Here is a 17427-nt window from a genome sequence, read left to right on the forward strand (position 1 = left end):
TAGAATTTAGATCCATTGTCATTATTGCTACATTGTAGTTTACATTGTTTTTAGATTCAATTTGGTTAGTGGTCGTTTGTTGCTCTGGATAAAAGCGATTAAATCACCCCTACTTATTTATCATGCTGCTAATCGTTGAGTGACCTTTCATGGTGAATATCCCCACTAAACAGTATATATTTAAATTTCCCAGTAGGTTTCATTGAGATTCAGCCTCTGAAGCCCTGATGTGGATGTATGAGTGTGCTAATGCCTTGCTGCTATGGCTTTCCCATTTCTATGTCCTATGCTTCTGAGAGTGGTGAGAATGGTAAGGAACGAAATGTTTCTTGAGTAAAACATCAACCATTATCTCATGATAGATGGATTTGTTTTTTCCTTCAAGTGAGTTATAAAAATGTTGTTGAGCAAGACATTGTACCACTAACTGCTATGGGTGTGAAAGTTGGATCCATGACTGGAATAAGTGTATGCATGAATAGAAGCAAAATAATTTTTTATGTGATCTTTACTCTGCCTTCTTGTACCTTTCACCTGTGTGTAATTATCCAATTAAATGAGAGGAAGGCATGCTTCAAGAAATGTACTGCTGACTACCATCTGTGCACTTGGTGAACCAGTTTGATTTAAGGGCCTATGCATTCATGTTGTGGCATGTTTATTTCAAGGCTTTCCACTTCAAAGGTAGCCAGGATAACATCATTGGTAAAAATCTTTTTGGAAATTTTGAACATACAGTTAATATTTGTTATCCACCAAATTAGACAGAGGACCATAAAACCTCTTAGTGGTGGTGGCAGTAGGGTCTGTCCTGGGAGTTAGCCTGGCTTTTACTATGTATTCTTGAAAACAGACGTAACTGTTTGTTTCTTATTCAAATACATCCAAAACCAGTTCTGATCCAGAGCTTGCACTGTGAGATCCAGAATTATCTTCTGGATTTGAATGATGACCAATTATACAAAAGCTGAAAACCAATCCACCAATCATTTCCAGAGTGTTTATTCATTCTCCATCGTCTCTTGTCCTCTCAGGGTGGCAGGGGTGCTGGAGCCTAGCCCAGTGGTCATTGGACAAGAGGTACAGCCTGGATAAGTCACCAGGCACCAGCAGGGCAACCTCACAGAGACATAGCAGACAGAAAGAAAAGTGACATTTAGAGTTCACGCTTCACCTGAATGTCTTTGGGGGTGGGAGGACTTTGGAGCACCCGGAGGAAACACACCCAAACACAGAGAGAACATGCAAGCTCTACACAGAAAGGACCTGGCTGGGAATCTAACCAGCACCCTCTTGCTTGAATAGTATAAATGTTGCTTTGAATAGTTTAAAGCACAGGTGTCAAACTCAAGGCCGTGGGCCCGTCAGGTCGTTTATGTGGTTTTATGTGGCCCGCAAGAGCAAAATAAACGTCTGTGCCGCTTTTAAGTGTACATTGTCCATAAACTACATTTCCCACAACGCATGTCGATTTTGTGTCCCACGAAGTTACGTTATCCCGCCACTGAAATGCAGCGTTTCCACATCAGCGTCAGATCAGCGTTTAACAAAGGTGATTTTCGGAGGATAGATTCTCTGATATTTTAGTAAATGATTCCTTCATGTAATCTCCGCCTGTGAAAGGCTTTCCGTGCCTTACGATCTCTCAAATCGATCTTCTTGATCGATTTGTTCTCCCCAGCTTTCCACAGAAGTATCCAAATCGTTCTTTTACCTTAATTTCCAGCTTGGTACTTTTCAGTAAATGCTGTGTGTTTGTTTTGGAAATATCTTTGAACATCGTGCTTTCTTCTTCTCTTATATGTTATAATTTCTCGCCGTATAGGAAGCACATTATTATTAATTATTATTATTTCTATCCTGTATTGTTGTCGGTGAAAGCAAATTGTAACTGTCCAGGCGACTGTCCACTCTATGTTCCTCCAAGACTTTTTTGGAGTTATCCACGGCTAGTGAGTCAGTTCAGCTCACATTTCTACACAGATGTGGAAATGTATGTACATTTAAAATAATTTCTACATCTTGACAAGTTGTTTTATTTATACCTTATTGTTATTATTTTCTATTTTTGAAATTGGACTTGTTTTACTTTCACAAAATTTCAGGTTGTTCATAATGTGTTTTGTAAAAAGATAGTTAAATAGAAGTTAACATTTGCAATATGAACTTCAGTTGTCCATGCACATCCATTTATAGGTTATGTCAGGACCACTTGGCTCAAGTAGAGCTGACATAAAACAGAGAGACCACGCTGATTGTAAAAGTAGTAGTATAGTTTTCTTCTATTTTGTATGTATAGAATAAGTATTTCTACTTTTCACTCTAACGCAGCAATAAAAACAATCCAGACTGACTCGCGAATGAATCTTTAGCAGCAGTAGTGATGGGAAGTTTGGCTCTTTTCAGAGAGCCGGCTCTTTCGGCTCCCACACGGCTCCTAAATTTAATATCATCTGTAGCCTCATATTTTAGCCTAACTTGGCTAATATGTATGGTTTGTGTGTTGATAAACCCATTTTGCATTCAGTGTTTTTATGGGAAGCCTTATAATTGCCTAATTGTGCATTTGTTCTGTTACAAAAGCAGGCATTCTTACTTTTGTTTAAAAGTTTAATTCAACTTTTATTGTAATTTAACACAAAAACAAATGAACAACAACAACTGTGCTTCTGTGGAAAAACTCCACAATAGCCTTTACCTTGTCCAAGGTTTTTTTTTCACCACCTTCAGGGCATCTCTAATCATCAGGTGTAATGTATGCGCCAGACATGGGTGGTGCATGGGTCCACTTCAGAATTTTTTATGGCTTTGGTGATGTTTGCAGCATTATCACTCACACAGCACACCACTTTGTCCTGTACTTGCCACTCATTTGCCACTCTTCATAGCTCCTCTGCCAAGTTTTCTGCAGGGTGTCAGTCCAGCAGGCAAGATGTCATCTTGTAGTTTTCAATAAAGTGGCCAGTCACAGACATGAAAGAGCAGGTGGTTCTGGAGGTCCAGTAGTCAGTTGTCAGGCAAACTGATGGAGCTTTTTTTCACCCTGTCTTGCCATAATGCACGTTCTGTGTCATATTTTGAGATCCTTGTTTGGGACAGTGTTTTTCTACTGGGTAGAGTGTAAGTGGGATTTAAGGCTTTAACAAAACTTTAAACTTTAAAACCTTTGTCCTCCACAATGGAAAAGGGCGTGAAAATCAGTGGCAACCATTTAGGCCAACTCCTCATCGCTATGCTGTTTGGCTGGGGTCATCTGCTTTGGTATAAACTGACTTACTTTGCAGTAGGAGTGGTAATACTTGCACTACTAGTCGATGCCGCAGCAGTTGTTGTTGGTTTGGGACCAGACACACTGCACTGTGGGATGGACAGTTCTGATGTGTCTGTGCAGGTTTGTGGTGGAACCTGCTCTAACCTGCACTAACTGTTCTCACTGACTGAGGGGGGACGGGACAGACTCGACCTGACTGGCGTGTCTGTCCCCCTCTCTTTTTTCTCATAATGGTAGGATCCTATATCCTCACATTCCTCGAGGAACGGTTTTGCCCTTCTTCTTTTTTTTATTAACAGCCAATGTAAAAGTTTTTACACAATTCGGCTGCAGAAACCTATGTTAAAGTATCAGCTAGTAAAGCCACATGGCCGCCACACAGCTCTGCCGTGAGCAGAGCTGAGCCAGAGACAGCTGAGCAGCAAAATGAAAAAAAAGTGGAGAGCCGGCTGGGCGAAATGGGCATCGGCTCTTCAAAGCATGATGACGCATCACCAAGATGCAGTTCATACTCCCATGCGATAGGCGGAGGCACGCAGCTTTTCTTTAGTGTGAACTCACAAAGGGACAGAGAAGAAGAAGAAGCCTTAAACGCAACCTAAACAAAGATGGAGGACTATCCCACGAAACAGGTGCCAGAAAACCTGGACGAGCCTCCAAACAGCCGTTTGTTTGTGGTCACCAGTCGGTCTGTCACGGAGGATGTGCTCCGGGACAGCTTTGCGGTGTTCGGGGACGTGCAAGGCGTCTGGGTGGTCAAGGACAAGCAGACCAAAGAGTCCAAAGGTATCTGCTACGTCAAATTCGCTAAGTCCTCCCAGGCGTGCACGGCCATGGAGGAAATGCACGGGAAGGTGCTGGAGGACGGGACGAAGCCCATCAAGGTACCGGCCGAGCGACTTATGAGTGTGCCGAGAGGCTCTGTTCGGTGTTAAACGGGGGCTGATGTCATGTGTAGTCCGGCTGTGTGTCGGTAGATGTCAAGAGTGGAGCGCGAGCGGCACGGCGAGATGTGACTACCGCTCGTGCAGTCCAGAGGTCTGTGGCGTCTGCACCTCCACCCGCAGACGGGTCTGGTCATCGGTTAGCATCATCTGTCATCTAATTTAGCTCCCTTTCCATGGAAACATTCTAGAATAGAAAACCCAGAGCAAATCACTTGAATCATTTTGAGAAAGCTTTTATCCAGGTCTCAGAGTAATGCACAACAAGCTGCCGAACCAACTGCGTGATTTAAATATATCATATTGAAGCACGGTGAGGTCATTTCATGCTTCAGTCTTGTTCAAAAAGTCCAGTCTGCTCGTCTCAGGAAGAAAACGGGATAAAATGAGAACGCAGGTCAGAACTCAGGGCCTCTGACTTCATCTTAAGAGAAGAAGAAGAGTACATTACATTACTATTAATTTTACTCTAAAGGCAAGGAATATCTCGTCTCATCCAGATGTAGAGATCTTTGGTCATTTCAGTAAATTCACATCTGATGATGCTCAGTGTTTAGGCTCAGGGAAACATTGATCATTGAGTTGTCTGTAACTTTTGTTTGGTTAGGTATTTATTGCCCAGTCCCGTTCCTCAACAAGCCACAGAGATGTGGAGGACGAGGAGCTGACCAGGATCTTTGTCATGATCCCCAAAACCTTCTCAGAGGAGGACCTCAAAAACACCTTCAAAGTAGGTCAAACCCCACATGTAAAATGCAGGTTATGGCTCTGTAATCTTTAAATAAAAGTTCCTGCACTTTTGTAGTTCGCTTGTGGTTTTAACATGTTGTAGATTTGAGGCTATTCAGTTGAACTTTATTAATATGTCATGCTGCGGGATAAAGAAATCATATCTTCTCTCTGGTTCTCTACCTCTCACATCTCCCTCAGGAATATGGAGATATCGAGTACTGTGTGATCATCAAGAATAAGTTCACAGGGGAAAGTAAAGGTTTGGGCTACGTGAGATACTACAAACCCTCCCAAGCTGCTCTCGCCATAGAGAACTGTGACAAAGGTAAGACTGTGGGCAAGCGAACACATGGAGTCTGGATTTACCGAACCTTTGCTTTTGAACATAAAATGTAATCAGAAACATAAATCTGTGATATCATTCATACTTGCTCACTCATGCGCCATCAAACTCTCACTCAGGCATCATCATCACCCCTCAGTGAAAACAATATTTTTTTAGTCTGGCTGTATTTTTTATTTATTTTATCTTTATAACACTTAATTACACATTATATTTTTCCATAATCTGGTATAATTGACATGTCCACGACACAACCCTTTGGAAAAGAAATGAACGAGTAGGACTGAGGTGTTGATGTTTAGGTTACAGGGCCATCCTGGCTGAGCCTCGCACCAAAGCCTCAACATCAGACGAGTACGGCGGCGGGGCGGCCAGAGCTGACCACATGGGCAGCGGCGACGCCATGGCTCCATATGGCTTCTCACAGGGTACGCCGGGTTCTGCCTTTACGTTAGAATCTCTCTGTGATGTTTGGGTGTCAGTTCAGACCTTGGTGTCCTCTGTTTGACCCTGTTGTCGTTTGTCCCTGCTCAGCCGATCCAGGCAGCTACCAGGGCGCAGACTTTCGCTCCAGTGACGTCATCACCCGCTGCCTGATGGTGTCCACGCGTGCAGCACTCACCCAGGAGCAGATCTTTGCTCTGTTTGACCTCATCCCTGGCATGGATTACTGCGAGCTCCAGAGAGACGCTTATGGAATGAGCAAAGGTTAGAGGACACGCGCAGACAAACACGCATCCATCTCACCATTGAAGTAACACGCCGGCGCTTTGACCATGTTGTATCTAAGCTGAATGGAACATTTGTGAGATGTTTGGTGCTCACTTCCCTGGTCTGTAGTCTCTTATGGGTCCAGGGAACATGTTCCACCAAAGGTCTGTATTTACTAAGGGTCCATCCAAAGGCCTACAGACCTTGGATGTGCTCTAAACTGCAACAAAACAATGCGGGGACCTTGTATGGACGCGATTTGGCCAAAGTCCTTTACGCAGAAGAAATGCCACAGTCTTGTAAATGACCCTTGACCTCTCCTTTCTGTCCTCAGGTCACGCATTGATCCGCTACACCAACCTCGGGTCATCGGTTTATGCCAAGGAGAAGCTGAACGGGTTCGAGTATCCACCGGGCAACAGGCTGGTGGTGAACTTTGTGGACGACGGAGACGACCGCAGCAGGTACGCACACACACACACACACACACACACACACACACACACACACACACACACACACACACACACACACACACACACACACACACACACACACACACACACACACACACACACACACACACACACAGAGAGAGAGAGACCTGATGACTGCTGTGTTTCTGTGCCCTTGTTTCAGCTCTGTAGGTCGGATGGCCATGCAGTTTGTGGCGGCCCAGATGATGACCTCGGTGTGGAGCGGACCCTCGGGAAGCCAAATGCTGAAAGCTCCTGCTGTGAGTTTGACCTGCTGGTGTCCTGACACACACCTTAGACACGCCTTCTCCTCTACTGGATGCTGCCTCTTTTTGCGTGTCGTTCCTAACTGTGGTGTGTGTGTGTGTGTGTGTGTGTGTGTGTGTGTGTGTGTGTGTGTGTGTGTGTGTGTGTGTGTGTGTGTGTGTGTGTGTGTGTGTGTGTGTGTGTGTGTGTGTGTGTGTGTGTGTGTGTGTGTGTGTGTGTGTGTGTGTGTGTGTGTGTGTGTGTGTGTGTGTGTGTGTGTGTGTGTGTGTGTGTGTGTGTGTAAACTGCTGGCTCCAGGCCTTCGCCCCCACTTGTGCGTCAGCGCCCCGGATACAGACGGACGTCACGCTGCCCCCTCTGAAGAAACTGGCTCCACCCGACAGCAAGACCAAGGAGCGCTTGTTTGTGGTGTTCAGCCCCTCCCCTCTGCCCATGGACGTGCTGGAGGACGTGTTCTGGTAATGAGATGAACTCCACAAGGTCTTTATCAACATGACACCGTATGAAGTGTTTGGTTTCATTGTGTTTATGTCTTTGTGTCACATTTTGAGTTTTATCACTCAGATGAATTTAAAAACCGATCACTTCCTGTAATTCTACTCGATGGTGATGATGAGTGTGAGTGTACTTGTGTGTATGTAAATGGATCCATCCATCGGGGTCACGGGGTCACGGAGGTGTTAAACCCTCGCTCCAGATGAGCATCAGCTGAGCAACGTAAAGGACGGCGTAATGCAGCCGTGAGAGCGACAGACAGGATGCTCTCACACGTCTCTGCCCTCACACGTCTCTCCCTCTCCTTTGCCTCTCCAGTCGCTTCGGCTCGCTCATCGAGGTCCATTTGGTGTCCGGGAGGAAAGTTGGATACATGAAGTATGCGGACAAACAGGTGAGACTCTGAAGAAGAGAGGCCCCGGGTGAAGAAAGGGGGAGGGGCATACAGATGGGTGTAGATGTGTGGGCGTGCTTCATCCAACACGCCTGAGGCTTTACCCAGCCACTGGCCGCATGTCACCAGAGGGCTCCGTGGCTCCGGAAGATCCAGAACCAGAACCTTCCTGGGGTGGAAAAGAGGCTTAACGGATCCCTGGTCTCCGTCTCTTTCAGTGTGCAGACGAGGCCATGGCGGCGCTGCACGGCCACTTTGTGAACGGGGTGAAGATGAAGGTGCTGTTGGCCGATCCGCCTCGAGAGGAATCCCACAAACGCCCTCGCACCTACTAGAGCACAGGCGGGCCCACATCCAGGTCAGTGCCCGTCAGCTGTGGTCGGTGCAGCGTAAACGTAACATAATGCTGCTAAGCGCATGAACTGGGCGCCGCTCAGTCTCCTGTAACAGGAAGTAGCATCCAGCTTCACCGACGCTTCACACAGGTACCATGGTGGTTTAACAGGTGAATAACTCTGCAGCCTCTTGTTCCCCAGGCGACTGTTGCCATGACACAATGACCCCTGACCTGACAGACCAACCGACGTCGAGACCTCCTCCCGACCTCTGACACGACCTCTGACACCTACACCTGTCTGACCTTATCCTGTGACCAACCGATACCATGACTTAACCGATCAAATTTGTGAGTGTGAGAGAGGAAGAGTGAGTGAGTGAGAGGAAGAGTGAGTGAGTGAGAGGAAGAGAGTGTGTGTGTGTGTGTGTGTGTGTGTGTGTGTGTGTGTGTGTGTGTGTGTGTGTGTGTGTGTGTGTGTGTGTGTGTGTGTGTGTGTGTGTGTGTGTGTGTGTGTGTGTGTGTGTGTGTGTGTGTGTGTGTGTGTGTGTGTGTGTGTGTGTGTGTGTGTGTGTGTCTCATTAAAGGAGCAGCACCCGTTTGTCACCGCTAAAGCAAAATGGTGATTTAACGTTGAAGAAACAGATTGAAGTCAAGTAAGTTTGGTTCCTTTTGAAGGCGACCCTTCCCTTTATGTTGTGTTGCTTCCTGTGATGTAGAAATACATTTTTTTTTTCTTTACATCTTCAAATATTAAAGCTTCATTCAGTAAACCAAGCCGCTCGTCTCTCTGTGGTCTTTGCTGCTCCGTCGCAGTCACAAGTCAGTGTGACGCCTCCATGTGCTGTTGATCAAGGTGTTCTTGTCTCTGTCACGCTGGCTTTGTGTGCGTTTCCGTGATTCTCTCCGACTGAAACGTCTGTGTGTAATCTTGGAGAAGCGCACGTGTGTGTGTGTGTGTCTCTGCTCCGTTCCATTTATGCCAGGAAGCCTCTGAGAACAGGAGGAGCAGGACGCTGACACCTGAATGGAGCGCAGCCGGGCCTGATCATCACACCTGAGGGGCTCTGAAGGCAGGGGAAGCATCAATCAGGTGACAAACAGACACAGCTGGACATCGGACAAAGCAACAAAGTGAAGACAAACATAGGAGATGTGGAGCTGAACACCAAGGCAGGGAGAGTTCCACAACTTCAGATGAGACACAAAATGAAGGGAGAAATCAGAACCAATACAGAAGAATCAGCCGGCGGGAGAGCGGACACATTCATCACTGAGCTCCATGTAAGTCCTGCGGCTGCTCCGTTTGATTGGTTTCTCAAGTGTCTGTGCTCATGTAGATGTATTCAGCCTCTGTGCTGCCTTCAGGCTCTCTGTGCTGCTGTGTGAGGGCTGATCTGCTGTCTCATGCTCTCACAGTATTTGGTGTTGGACAGAATGTTTTGGTCTAAACATGATTTCATTTCAGACAAATGTACTTTAAACTGATCTCATTTGGATTAGAAGCAAAATGGTCTCCAGCCGGTCATCTTTGATTCTATTTTGTTGACTAGAAAATGAATTGCAACATGAGAGATCACAGGTGGACAAAGCAGAGGAGGAGACGAGTTTAACACGAGAGAGACGCACACCAGATGTACAAGGATCTTTTATTCTTCATGAGGTAACTCATCTGAGAGCATTATGTACAGTGTGGGCTGGTCAGGGAGCTGCGTCTGAGCCTCCAGCTGGGCTCGGGTGGTGATCCGGCTCCCGAAGCTGCATGTTTGAACTGATCTCAGAACCAGGGACCGCAAATGATACAGGAATTTACATTAAAGAAGAAATAGAAGCCCAAACTAAATAATCATTTTGAGAGTAAACCTCCACACCGGTTCTGTTTTAGAACCTGGAAAATCTAAAAATGACATTCTTATCCCACAATCTAACCTGAACTAGTTGCGGTTTCAGACTCTCACTTCGTGTTGAGCTGCAATTCAGGTGGGAAAGCAAAATGAAACCTAGTGAGTCAAAGCTAAAGTCTGTTCAGAAATGAGTCAGCAGCATTTTAAGACCTCAACACGTCAGCTGGTCTCAGAGGAACCTGAGGAGCAGTAGCACGTGTCGGTCTGCTGCACACGTAAAAGGACAAAAAAGAGGGGGGCAGAGACAGGAAGTGATCTCATGATATGATCAGGCTTTATTACTGGAGTCTCTTTAGTTTAAAATCTTTCAAATATCTGGTCTGGTTTTTAGCTCCATGCATCCATCAGTCCATCCCTTTATCACTTAGTCCATCCACAAGTCCAAAATCCTGCTCCTCAGTCCTCCAGAGCCATTGTGTTCAGTTCCTCATCAAGTTCTTCCAAATCTTCTCCTGTGAACAGGTTCTCATCCACCGGCACCTCCTCTTCTTCCTCCTCTTCATCATCATTGTCCTCCCCTCCTCCGTCCTCCCCTGACAGCCCGTTGGCCTCGGCACCGCCACAAGCTCCGTTCAGCATCTCTTCTGTAGACAGAGAGGGAGAGAGACATTTAGGAGATCAGGCTGCATACAGAGATGGACGGTGACAACAGTGTGTTAGCTTCTGTGTGGACCAAACATCCTGGTAATGCCGCTGCTCTTCCTCACCATCAAGCACCTTTACATGTGCAGTTTGTCCAGGAGATGGCGCTAAAGGAGCATAAGTGCTCAGCAGCCGTCATGTCTCTCCGGCCTTTAGTTGGCCATTTGTCCAGAGGGTGGCGCAAGGAATCAGCCTAACATTATTTTGTGGAGATATTTTGTCCTAATGATGCCCCAGAGAGACACCAGCTGGGTCATACACACATCAAGACTCATCTCCTGGGGATAATGAGACGACAGTTAAATGAGTTTATGACTCCTTCATCACTGTGACTCTAAACAGACTCTCTGATCGAGGCCAGGGCGTCGACAAAATCATTAAGAATCCTGGCAACTGGCAACTTTCAACTCAAACCAGTTACATTTAGCCCAGACAGGATTACAGCTGCGTATCGTCAGGCTCTGATGGTGGACCAGCACATGGCGAAGCAGCGAGCAGCCATTACCGAGAGTAAACACAACGGTGGCGACAGTAACGCTGCACTGAAAACTGGCAATCAGACAGGAAGACATTAGGCAGCAGTTTAACCCCAGGAGACCCGAATCAGAGTCACTGCTCGTGTTCCCCACTCCCCAAAGACCACAACATCCATCCACGTGTGTCGTACCGTTTTGTTCCTCCGGGGGTTCGGGTTTAGTCCTCGAGGTGAAGCGGTCCGTGGAGGCTACGGTGATGCCTGTGTTGTCCACCTCTTGGGGAACGAACCGGGATAAGTCTATGTCCTGGACGTCTGTAGTATCGATCTGAAAGGAAAGACGGCAGAGATTAGAAGGACAGAATGTGGTGACTGCTGCTCTGCTCACTCTGCTGAATGAACCAGCAGCATTTAGCCCCTTAGACTGATTTGATCCAGGGTGGAGCTGAAACCTGCCGTTTGCCATCAGCACAGTTACAATAAAACTAATACTGAATGCTGTTGAGTACAGGAAGCTTGTGATTGATTGACAGACTGAGCTGTGCTGTGTAAGAACCAACTGAAAACAACTGGAGTCAAGTCTCGAGTCGCTGCTGATCTGACTCGTCTTGACAATTTGCTCCACATTTGAATGATTGAATGGCGTCGACATCGTTGGTGACATCATTTCACAGTTACCTCTACTTCCTCCTCTTCATCCTCTTCCTCGACATATCGAGTGTCGTCAGCTTCAGCGTCGTCATCGTCCACCAGCTCTGGACGGAACTCAAACACCTCCCGACCGCTCACCTGCAGACAGGAACTCATATTCAGGCTTTACTTCACACAGCAGCTGGACAAACGCAGAGACACGGAGGACAAGACGAGACTCACCACCAGGGACCTTCCAGCCTTGAAATCTGCTTTCTTCTTCTCCATCTCCTCTCTTGCCTTGTCCACCTGTTGAAGAGCAACAGTTTGTTATCTCAAGCAGGGTGAACATAAAAAGGTCCAAAGAAGAGAAGTGTGAGCATCTCAACCATCAGATTCAGATCATCTGACAGCTTCAACCTCCATCTGAGAAGGAAGGTAAAATGAAAGTGGCTCAGACCTTCTCCTGCCTTTTCCTCTTCTTCCAAGACAGGAACGTCTCCAGAGTGATGCGGGTCACATTCGGGCCCAGAGCCGATCGCTGTGGGGGAGACAAGGGGAAGAAAAACCTGAGTGAAAACGTAGTGGACGACACGAGAAATGTCATCTGGCGTCTTTGTTAAGATCCGTTAGCTGGTCCCATCTTCTTGCACCAGGCTGTGGAACCTGTATAGACTCTAGTCTCCACTTACAGAGAGATGCTTTTAAGTAATGACCAAGACAAAAATTAGAGCTGACATCTTGTATCATGGAGTTTCAAGGTGTTTCTATTCTTCAGCCTATTTCTAGCTGAGTTATGTTCTTTCAAGCATTTGTTGGCACCAAACAGGACCGTCGTGATGATTAATGAGTAGAACCGCTCCTCCTTGGCACTGACAGCAGGCAGCAGAGGTGGAACGCCTCCCTCAAGAGATGTTCAGGCATTGGGTCAGGTTCCTCTGAGGCTTGCGAAGCAGGAAGGAGAAGAGTTTGCTTCCCTCCCTCCCTCCCTCCCTCCGCCTGTTCTTACCTCGTTCTCTATCAGCTCCTCCAGCGAGATCTCCTCCTCTTTTTCCTCCTTCTTCTTGTCCTTTTTCAGCACAAAGCCAGGTGGGAGGGCGTGGCGGTACATGCAGTTTTCGCCCCCTGGACACGACCAGAACCAGCCGTACTTATTCATTTCTATGGCATCCAGGAAGTGCTTGCACACCTAAAGACAACAGAGAAGACAACATTCCTCAGTGACACAGATCAACACACTGGAGATACAATTGATGGCCTCAAATCAGGAGATGAGCAGGTACATGAACGTCTCGCAGCGACTGAACAACGGCCGCGATTTACTGAATTCACTGTTGATTGAAAGTCCTAAAACATCTTCTGCCTTTCACGAAGTTCCCCCCTCACACAGAGGAACCAGGACTCAGCCTTGTGAGGCCTAACTGATCCATCCTTGGCCCGAGACGAGCTTCCTCCAGCCCAGACAGGCTTACCACTTTAAGACTTTTGAAGGAGATGGGAAAAGTTCAGGAAACTTTGGACGGAGGAGAAAGTGGAAACCCTTCAATCGATTGCGTGAGGAGACATTTATCAGAGCAACACAGCTTTGGCACCTACAGGCAACATGTGCTCCAATTACCTTAATCCTTAGGGTACTTGAAGCAAAGCAAGGATAGGAGCAGAATACTGCACTTCCCCTCTTGGCAAACCTCCTGGTCAAGTAGCTCCTCATTCAGCTTATGTGGATAACTTCAGGTTGGGCTGATGATCAGTTCATCACAATGAACCCAAGTCATCAACCATGATGGACTAAGTGGTGCATCCACCATCTCATCCCCAACTAGTCCCTTACCCATGGCCTATCTCTGTCTTGTACTCCATCTCTCCTCCCATGAGTCTCTCCTTCCACACAATCAGTCAGTGTCAGTGTGACACACTCGCACCTGCCAGCTGCCAAACGTTCGTCAAATTGAGCTTTGGCGGTTAAGTCGCTCTGCTCCTCCAGTCAAGTCACCGTCGACTGACTAAGAAGGTAAATCACTTACACCGTTACTGCCTGGAGATTGGTGCGCAACTCTTTTAGCAAAGCCTATCAGCCCTTCACCCCTTCATCCTTTCACCCCTCCATCCTTTCACCTCTCCACCCCTCCATCCTTTCACCCCTCCATTCTTTCACCTCTCCACCCCTCCATCCTTTCACCTCTTCACCTCTCCACCCCTTCATCCTTTCACCTCTCCACCCCTCCATCCTTTCACCTCTCCACCCCTCCATCCTTTCACCCCTCCATCCTTTCACCTCTTCACCTCTCCACCCTTTCATCCCTCCATCCTTTCACCTCTTCACCCCTCCATCCTTTCACCCCTCCATTCTTTCACCTCTCCACCCCTCCATCCTTTCACCCCTCCATCCTTTCACCTCTCCACCCCTCCATCCTTTCACCCCTCCATCCTTTCACCTCTTCACCCCTCCATCCTTTCACCCCTCCATCCTTTGACCTCTCCACCCCTTCACCTCTCCACCCTTTCACCTCTCCACCCTTTCACCTCTTCATCCTTTCACCCCTTCATCTTTTCACACCTCTATCCTTTCACCTCTCCACCCCTTCATCCTTTCACCCCTCCATCCTTTCACCTCTTCATCCCTCCACCCTCAGACTTACTATATGCGTTTTGGACTTCTTCTTCTCAGCCTCTCCGTGTTTTTTGTTGACCACTTCCTCCAGCTTCTTCTCATCCCAGTTCTCCATGGTGTCTGCAGAACACCAGACAGGAGGAATGTAACAAACAAAACACACACCTTCATGCACACATTTCACATTTTAGTTGAGTCAGGTTTCTGCCCTTGACACTTTAATTACTGAATGTGACACAATACTCCCATTATGTGACCCTACTGCAATTAAGGCAGAAATGTAAGTAAGACAAATACGTGACTCAGTGGGAATGAAGGCGCATTACTACATTTAATAAGCGTCTATAAGTCTGTCTACGAGTTTCTATGGTTTTCATCAAACTGCCTCTATCGCAGGCTTCAGCTGCATTGCTCGGCCTCGTGATGAGGACTTGTTGCCTAAGTGTGATCTAAGTTTGAAGGTGCAGAGCAGCCGCTTTACCTAACGGCTTCTCTTCAGGTCTCTCTTTCTCTGCTTTTGTGTTGAGACCCTCAGTAACTGACGGCTCCTAAAGTGGCTCATTATGTTTGATGGATCACATAATTGCCTTTCGCCTCCTCAAGCCGAAACAACCGCAGGAGAAACGCCAAATTTCTCGTCATTTTCAGAAACTTGAGAGAACTCTGACAGAGCGACCCGTCTCTCCATCAGCACCGCTCATAATTTGGCTGTTAGAGTCAGAAGACGTGTGGGCACAAAGCAGGAGCACTCACCTTTCTCCAGCTCTTCATCTCGCTCGTCCACGTACATGCTCCTCTTCTCGCACTTCCTCTCCATGGTCAGGTCGTGGCTGAACTTGCACTTGTCTCCCTTGGTGCACTGACCCTGCTTGAAGAACGCACACAGCACCGACTTGGGGTCGACGCCTGCGGACAGGAGAGAAAGAACCAAACGCTGATGATCGACCGCTTTACTCGACTTTACAACAGAACTGGTCAGATCTTTCAAAGTAAGATTAGTTTTGACCGTCACATAAACAGTTAAGCAACATACAAGTTGACCTGATAGCTGATCAAAGATCTACATCTGAATGAATCAATCCTCTGGTACCTTTGCTGACTTTCTGGGCAGCGACCACGGGTTTAAACAGCTCGTTAAGTTCGTCCAGCTCTTTCTTCTTGTCAGTCTTCTTACTGGTTTTGTCCGTATCGGCCTGCGCACACACACACACACACACACACACACACGTAAGCATCCTAATATCCGATCACAAAGTTCCAGTCTGTGGTACCTCTGAGTGCATGAAGCAGACTGACAGCTCGTATAATCAACTTAAGGTTTCTTTGTCATGTGCTTGACGTTCTAACAGTGAAGGAGAAAGGGAGCCGGAGGAGTTGAGCTGAACCTTCAGATGTGGCTGACAGCGCCACAGAAGGACTCACACTTCCTTTTTAACCGGACACTTTGACATTGATCTGTGTGGAACACATTTACATACCAATACAAAGTTCAATCATTACGCCAACACCACCAAATAGTGGAATTCATTATCAGGTTTCACTCGGCTGAAAGTTAACCTTGGATGATGTAACTCTTACAGACCTCATTAATCTGTACACTCTGCTATCACAGACCTGAGCCCACACCCGGCCCTCCATGGACCCCCTGCACTCCGGCCTCCCAGGAACCGTGTGCAGGTGGCTCAGGTGGGCCGACAGCAGACAGGTTTCCTCTCTGGTGTGTGTGTGTGTGTGTGAGGAAGTGGAGTAGGATGAGGATGCACTGACCTGCCGGGCGCCCTGTTGTCCATGCTTGACCTGCTGAGTCACGTTCTTGATGAACTTCTGCTGCTTGGCTCCTTTCTTGTTCTTCAAGCCAAATGTCTTATCCTGTAGAAACAAACAACACCAGGCTTCAGACTCGACGCCCGCTGGCTTCAGAGCAGACTGAAGAGTCACAGACACTCGTCTTTGTCTCCATGTGGACGCTGACACGAATCCATTCTGTCCTTCTCTGCTCCCTGTGTGTGTGTGGACTGCTGTTACTCTCTATGAATACGGTAAACGTGCTGTTCTCACTCAGTGTGCTGTACAGTCTGTAGTTTGAACACACACACACACACACACACACAACACTTCCGTGGGGGCTTCAGGCAGAAGCTGCACGTTGGCAGATTTGACCAACATGAAGTTCAACAAAGCATGACGTCACCACGTCCATGACATACCGTGGCTGATTCTCGGTGTTTGCTGCTGCGCGTCTTTTCTGTGAGGCCCCACAGAGACAGGCCGCCGCTCCACGACTCTCACACACGTACTCACTCTCGCTCACTCTCTCGCACACACACACACACAGCTCAGGGGAACGTTAGAGACACTATCGGCTCCCTAAATTAGAGCTGGGTCCATCTGACAGCAGGACCCTCGTGGTCTATTTGCGGGCCCGGTCCCGATCCCGGTCAGACTGCAGGTTAACTTTCTGTCCGGCCTCCTGACAGCTGCGAGCCTAAGGCCGATCTGCTCGTCACTCCGGGTCAAGTTCAACAAAGTCACAACCTTCATCAAATACAGCTCGGTTCTGGTACCAGTGACAGCGGACGTGTGTGAAAGCAGCTCGTCGCTTCGCTTAAACGCCGGATGGAGAGGAACGACCCGGCTAACGGCTAGCAGCTACGGAGCGACATGCTAACTCGTGTTCCTTTTACCTCGATTATCTTCTCTTTTTTCTTCTCTTGCGTCTTTTTGTTCGCCGCAGCAGGAGGGGCGGGTTTCTTCGGCGGCATGTTGGCTCAGGCGCGGCGGGGAATGAAAGGCGTGCGGCGGCGCGATGCTTAGTTTGAACGCGGTGAAGTCGGCGACACTCCGGCCAGTTGTTGCTAGCAGCTCAGCGGCGGCGCTCTTAGGCCACATGTGACTAGTTGTTGATGTTGGATGACGTCACGGCGTGATCCGAACGGCATGACGGGTAATGTTGTTTATTGTACTTGATTTGGCGGGAAACGCTCAAACGAGTCGACAGAATTTTCAACATTATTATTATTATAATAATTATTATTATTATTATTATTATTATGAGAAGTAGTATTTGTAGTAGTAGAAATTATAGTATTTAGTTATATATTTTTTTAATTTTGGAGCGCTGTGGTAAATGTTTTGATAATTTTAGGGCCACTGTTAGAAATGTGATATAATCCTAAATATGAATTGAGTTATGTATAT

General features: G+C 47.3%; 2 protein-coding genes across 3 annotated transcripts; one reads left to right on the top strand and one right to left on the bottom strand.

Moving 5' to 3' along the window:
* Window positions 1-3843: 3843 nt before the first annotated feature.
* Window positions 3844-9733, top strand: rbm45 (RNA binding motif protein 45). 2 transcript variants are annotated; one of them, XM_076161821.1, is made up of 12 exons: window positions 3845-4155; window positions 4823-4945; window positions 5146-5272; window positions 5593-5718; window positions 5825-5998; window positions 6336-6465; window positions 6641-6737; window positions 7042-7202; window positions 7558-7633; window positions 7852-7991; window positions 8170-9251; window positions 9521-9733. In XM_076161821.1, the coding sequence occupies exons 1-10, from the start codon at window positions 3880-3882 to the stop codon at window positions 7966-7968; spliced, it is 1407 nt and encodes a 468-aa protein (XP_076017936.1). In that variant the 5' UTR covers window positions 3845-3879; the 3' UTR covers window positions 7969-7991; window positions 8170-9251; window positions 9521-9733. The 2 variants fall into 2 exon arrangements, with proteins under 2 accessions (XP_076017937.1, XP_076017936.1); XM_076161822.1 differs by lacking the exons at window positions 7852-7991; window positions 8170-9251; window positions 9521-9733 and having other exon boundaries at window positions 3844-4155; window positions 7042-7224.
* Window positions 9734-10123: 390 nt separating this feature from the next.
* zc3h15 (zinc finger CCCH-type containing 15) lies at window positions 10124-17128 on the bottom strand. Its single transcript, XM_076161823.1, has 11 exons — window positions 16914-17128; window positions 15997-16098; window positions 15320-15422; window positions 14983-15135; window positions 14258-14349; window positions 12628-12807; window positions 12079-12159; window positions 11862-11927; window positions 11667-11777; window positions 11181-11316; window positions 10124-10455 (listed from the first exon to the last, which is right to left on the bottom strand). The coding sequence occupies exons 1-11, from the start codon at window positions 16989-16991 to the stop codon at window positions 10268-10270; spliced, it is 1290 nt and encodes a 429-aa protein (XP_076017938.1). The 5' UTR covers window positions 16992-17128; the 3' UTR covers window positions 10124-10267.
* Between the last annotated feature and the right edge of the window lie 299 nt (window positions 17129-17427).

The sequence above is a fragment of the Genypterus blacodes genome, unplaced genomic scaffold (assembly GCF_046128005.1).
Source record: "Genypterus blacodes isolate CSIRO-AG114 ecotype Tasmania unplaced genomic scaffold, CSIRO-AGI_Gbla_v1 ptg000115l_1, whole genome shotgun sequence".
Classification (NCBI taxonomy): domain Eukaryota; kingdom Metazoa; phylum Chordata; class Actinopteri; order Ophidiiformes; family Ophidiidae; genus Genypterus; species Genypterus blacodes.

Excerpts from the sequence above, each read along its gene's own strand:
- rbm45 (XM_076161821.1), top strand. The coding sequence starts at position 3,880 with ATGGAGGACTATCCCACGAAACAGGTGCCAGAAAACCTGGACGAGCCT. Across the intron at positions 6,738-7,041 it reads AAATGCTGAAAGCTCCTGCT|GCCTTCGCCCCCACTTGTGC; the intron begins GTGAGTTTGACC and ends TGCTGGCTCCAG. Across the intron at positions 7,203-7,557 it reads GTGCTGGAGGACGTGTTCTG|TCGCTTCGGCTCGCTCATCG; the intron begins GTAATGAGATGA and ends TTGCCTCTCCAG.
- zc3h15 (XM_076161823.1), bottom strand. The coding sequence starts at position 16,991 with ATGCCGCCGAAGAAACCCGCCCCTCCTGCTGCGGCGAACAAAAAGACG. Across the intron at positions 15,136-15,319 it reads TGCCCAGAAAGTCAGCAAAG|GCGTCGACCCCAAGTCGGTG; the intron begins GTACCAGAGGAT and ends TCCTGTCCGCAG. Across the intron at positions 11,317-11,666 it reads ATGAAGAGGAGGAAGTAGAG|ATCGATACTACAGACGTCCA; the intron begins GTAACTGTGAAA and ends CTTTCCTTTCAG.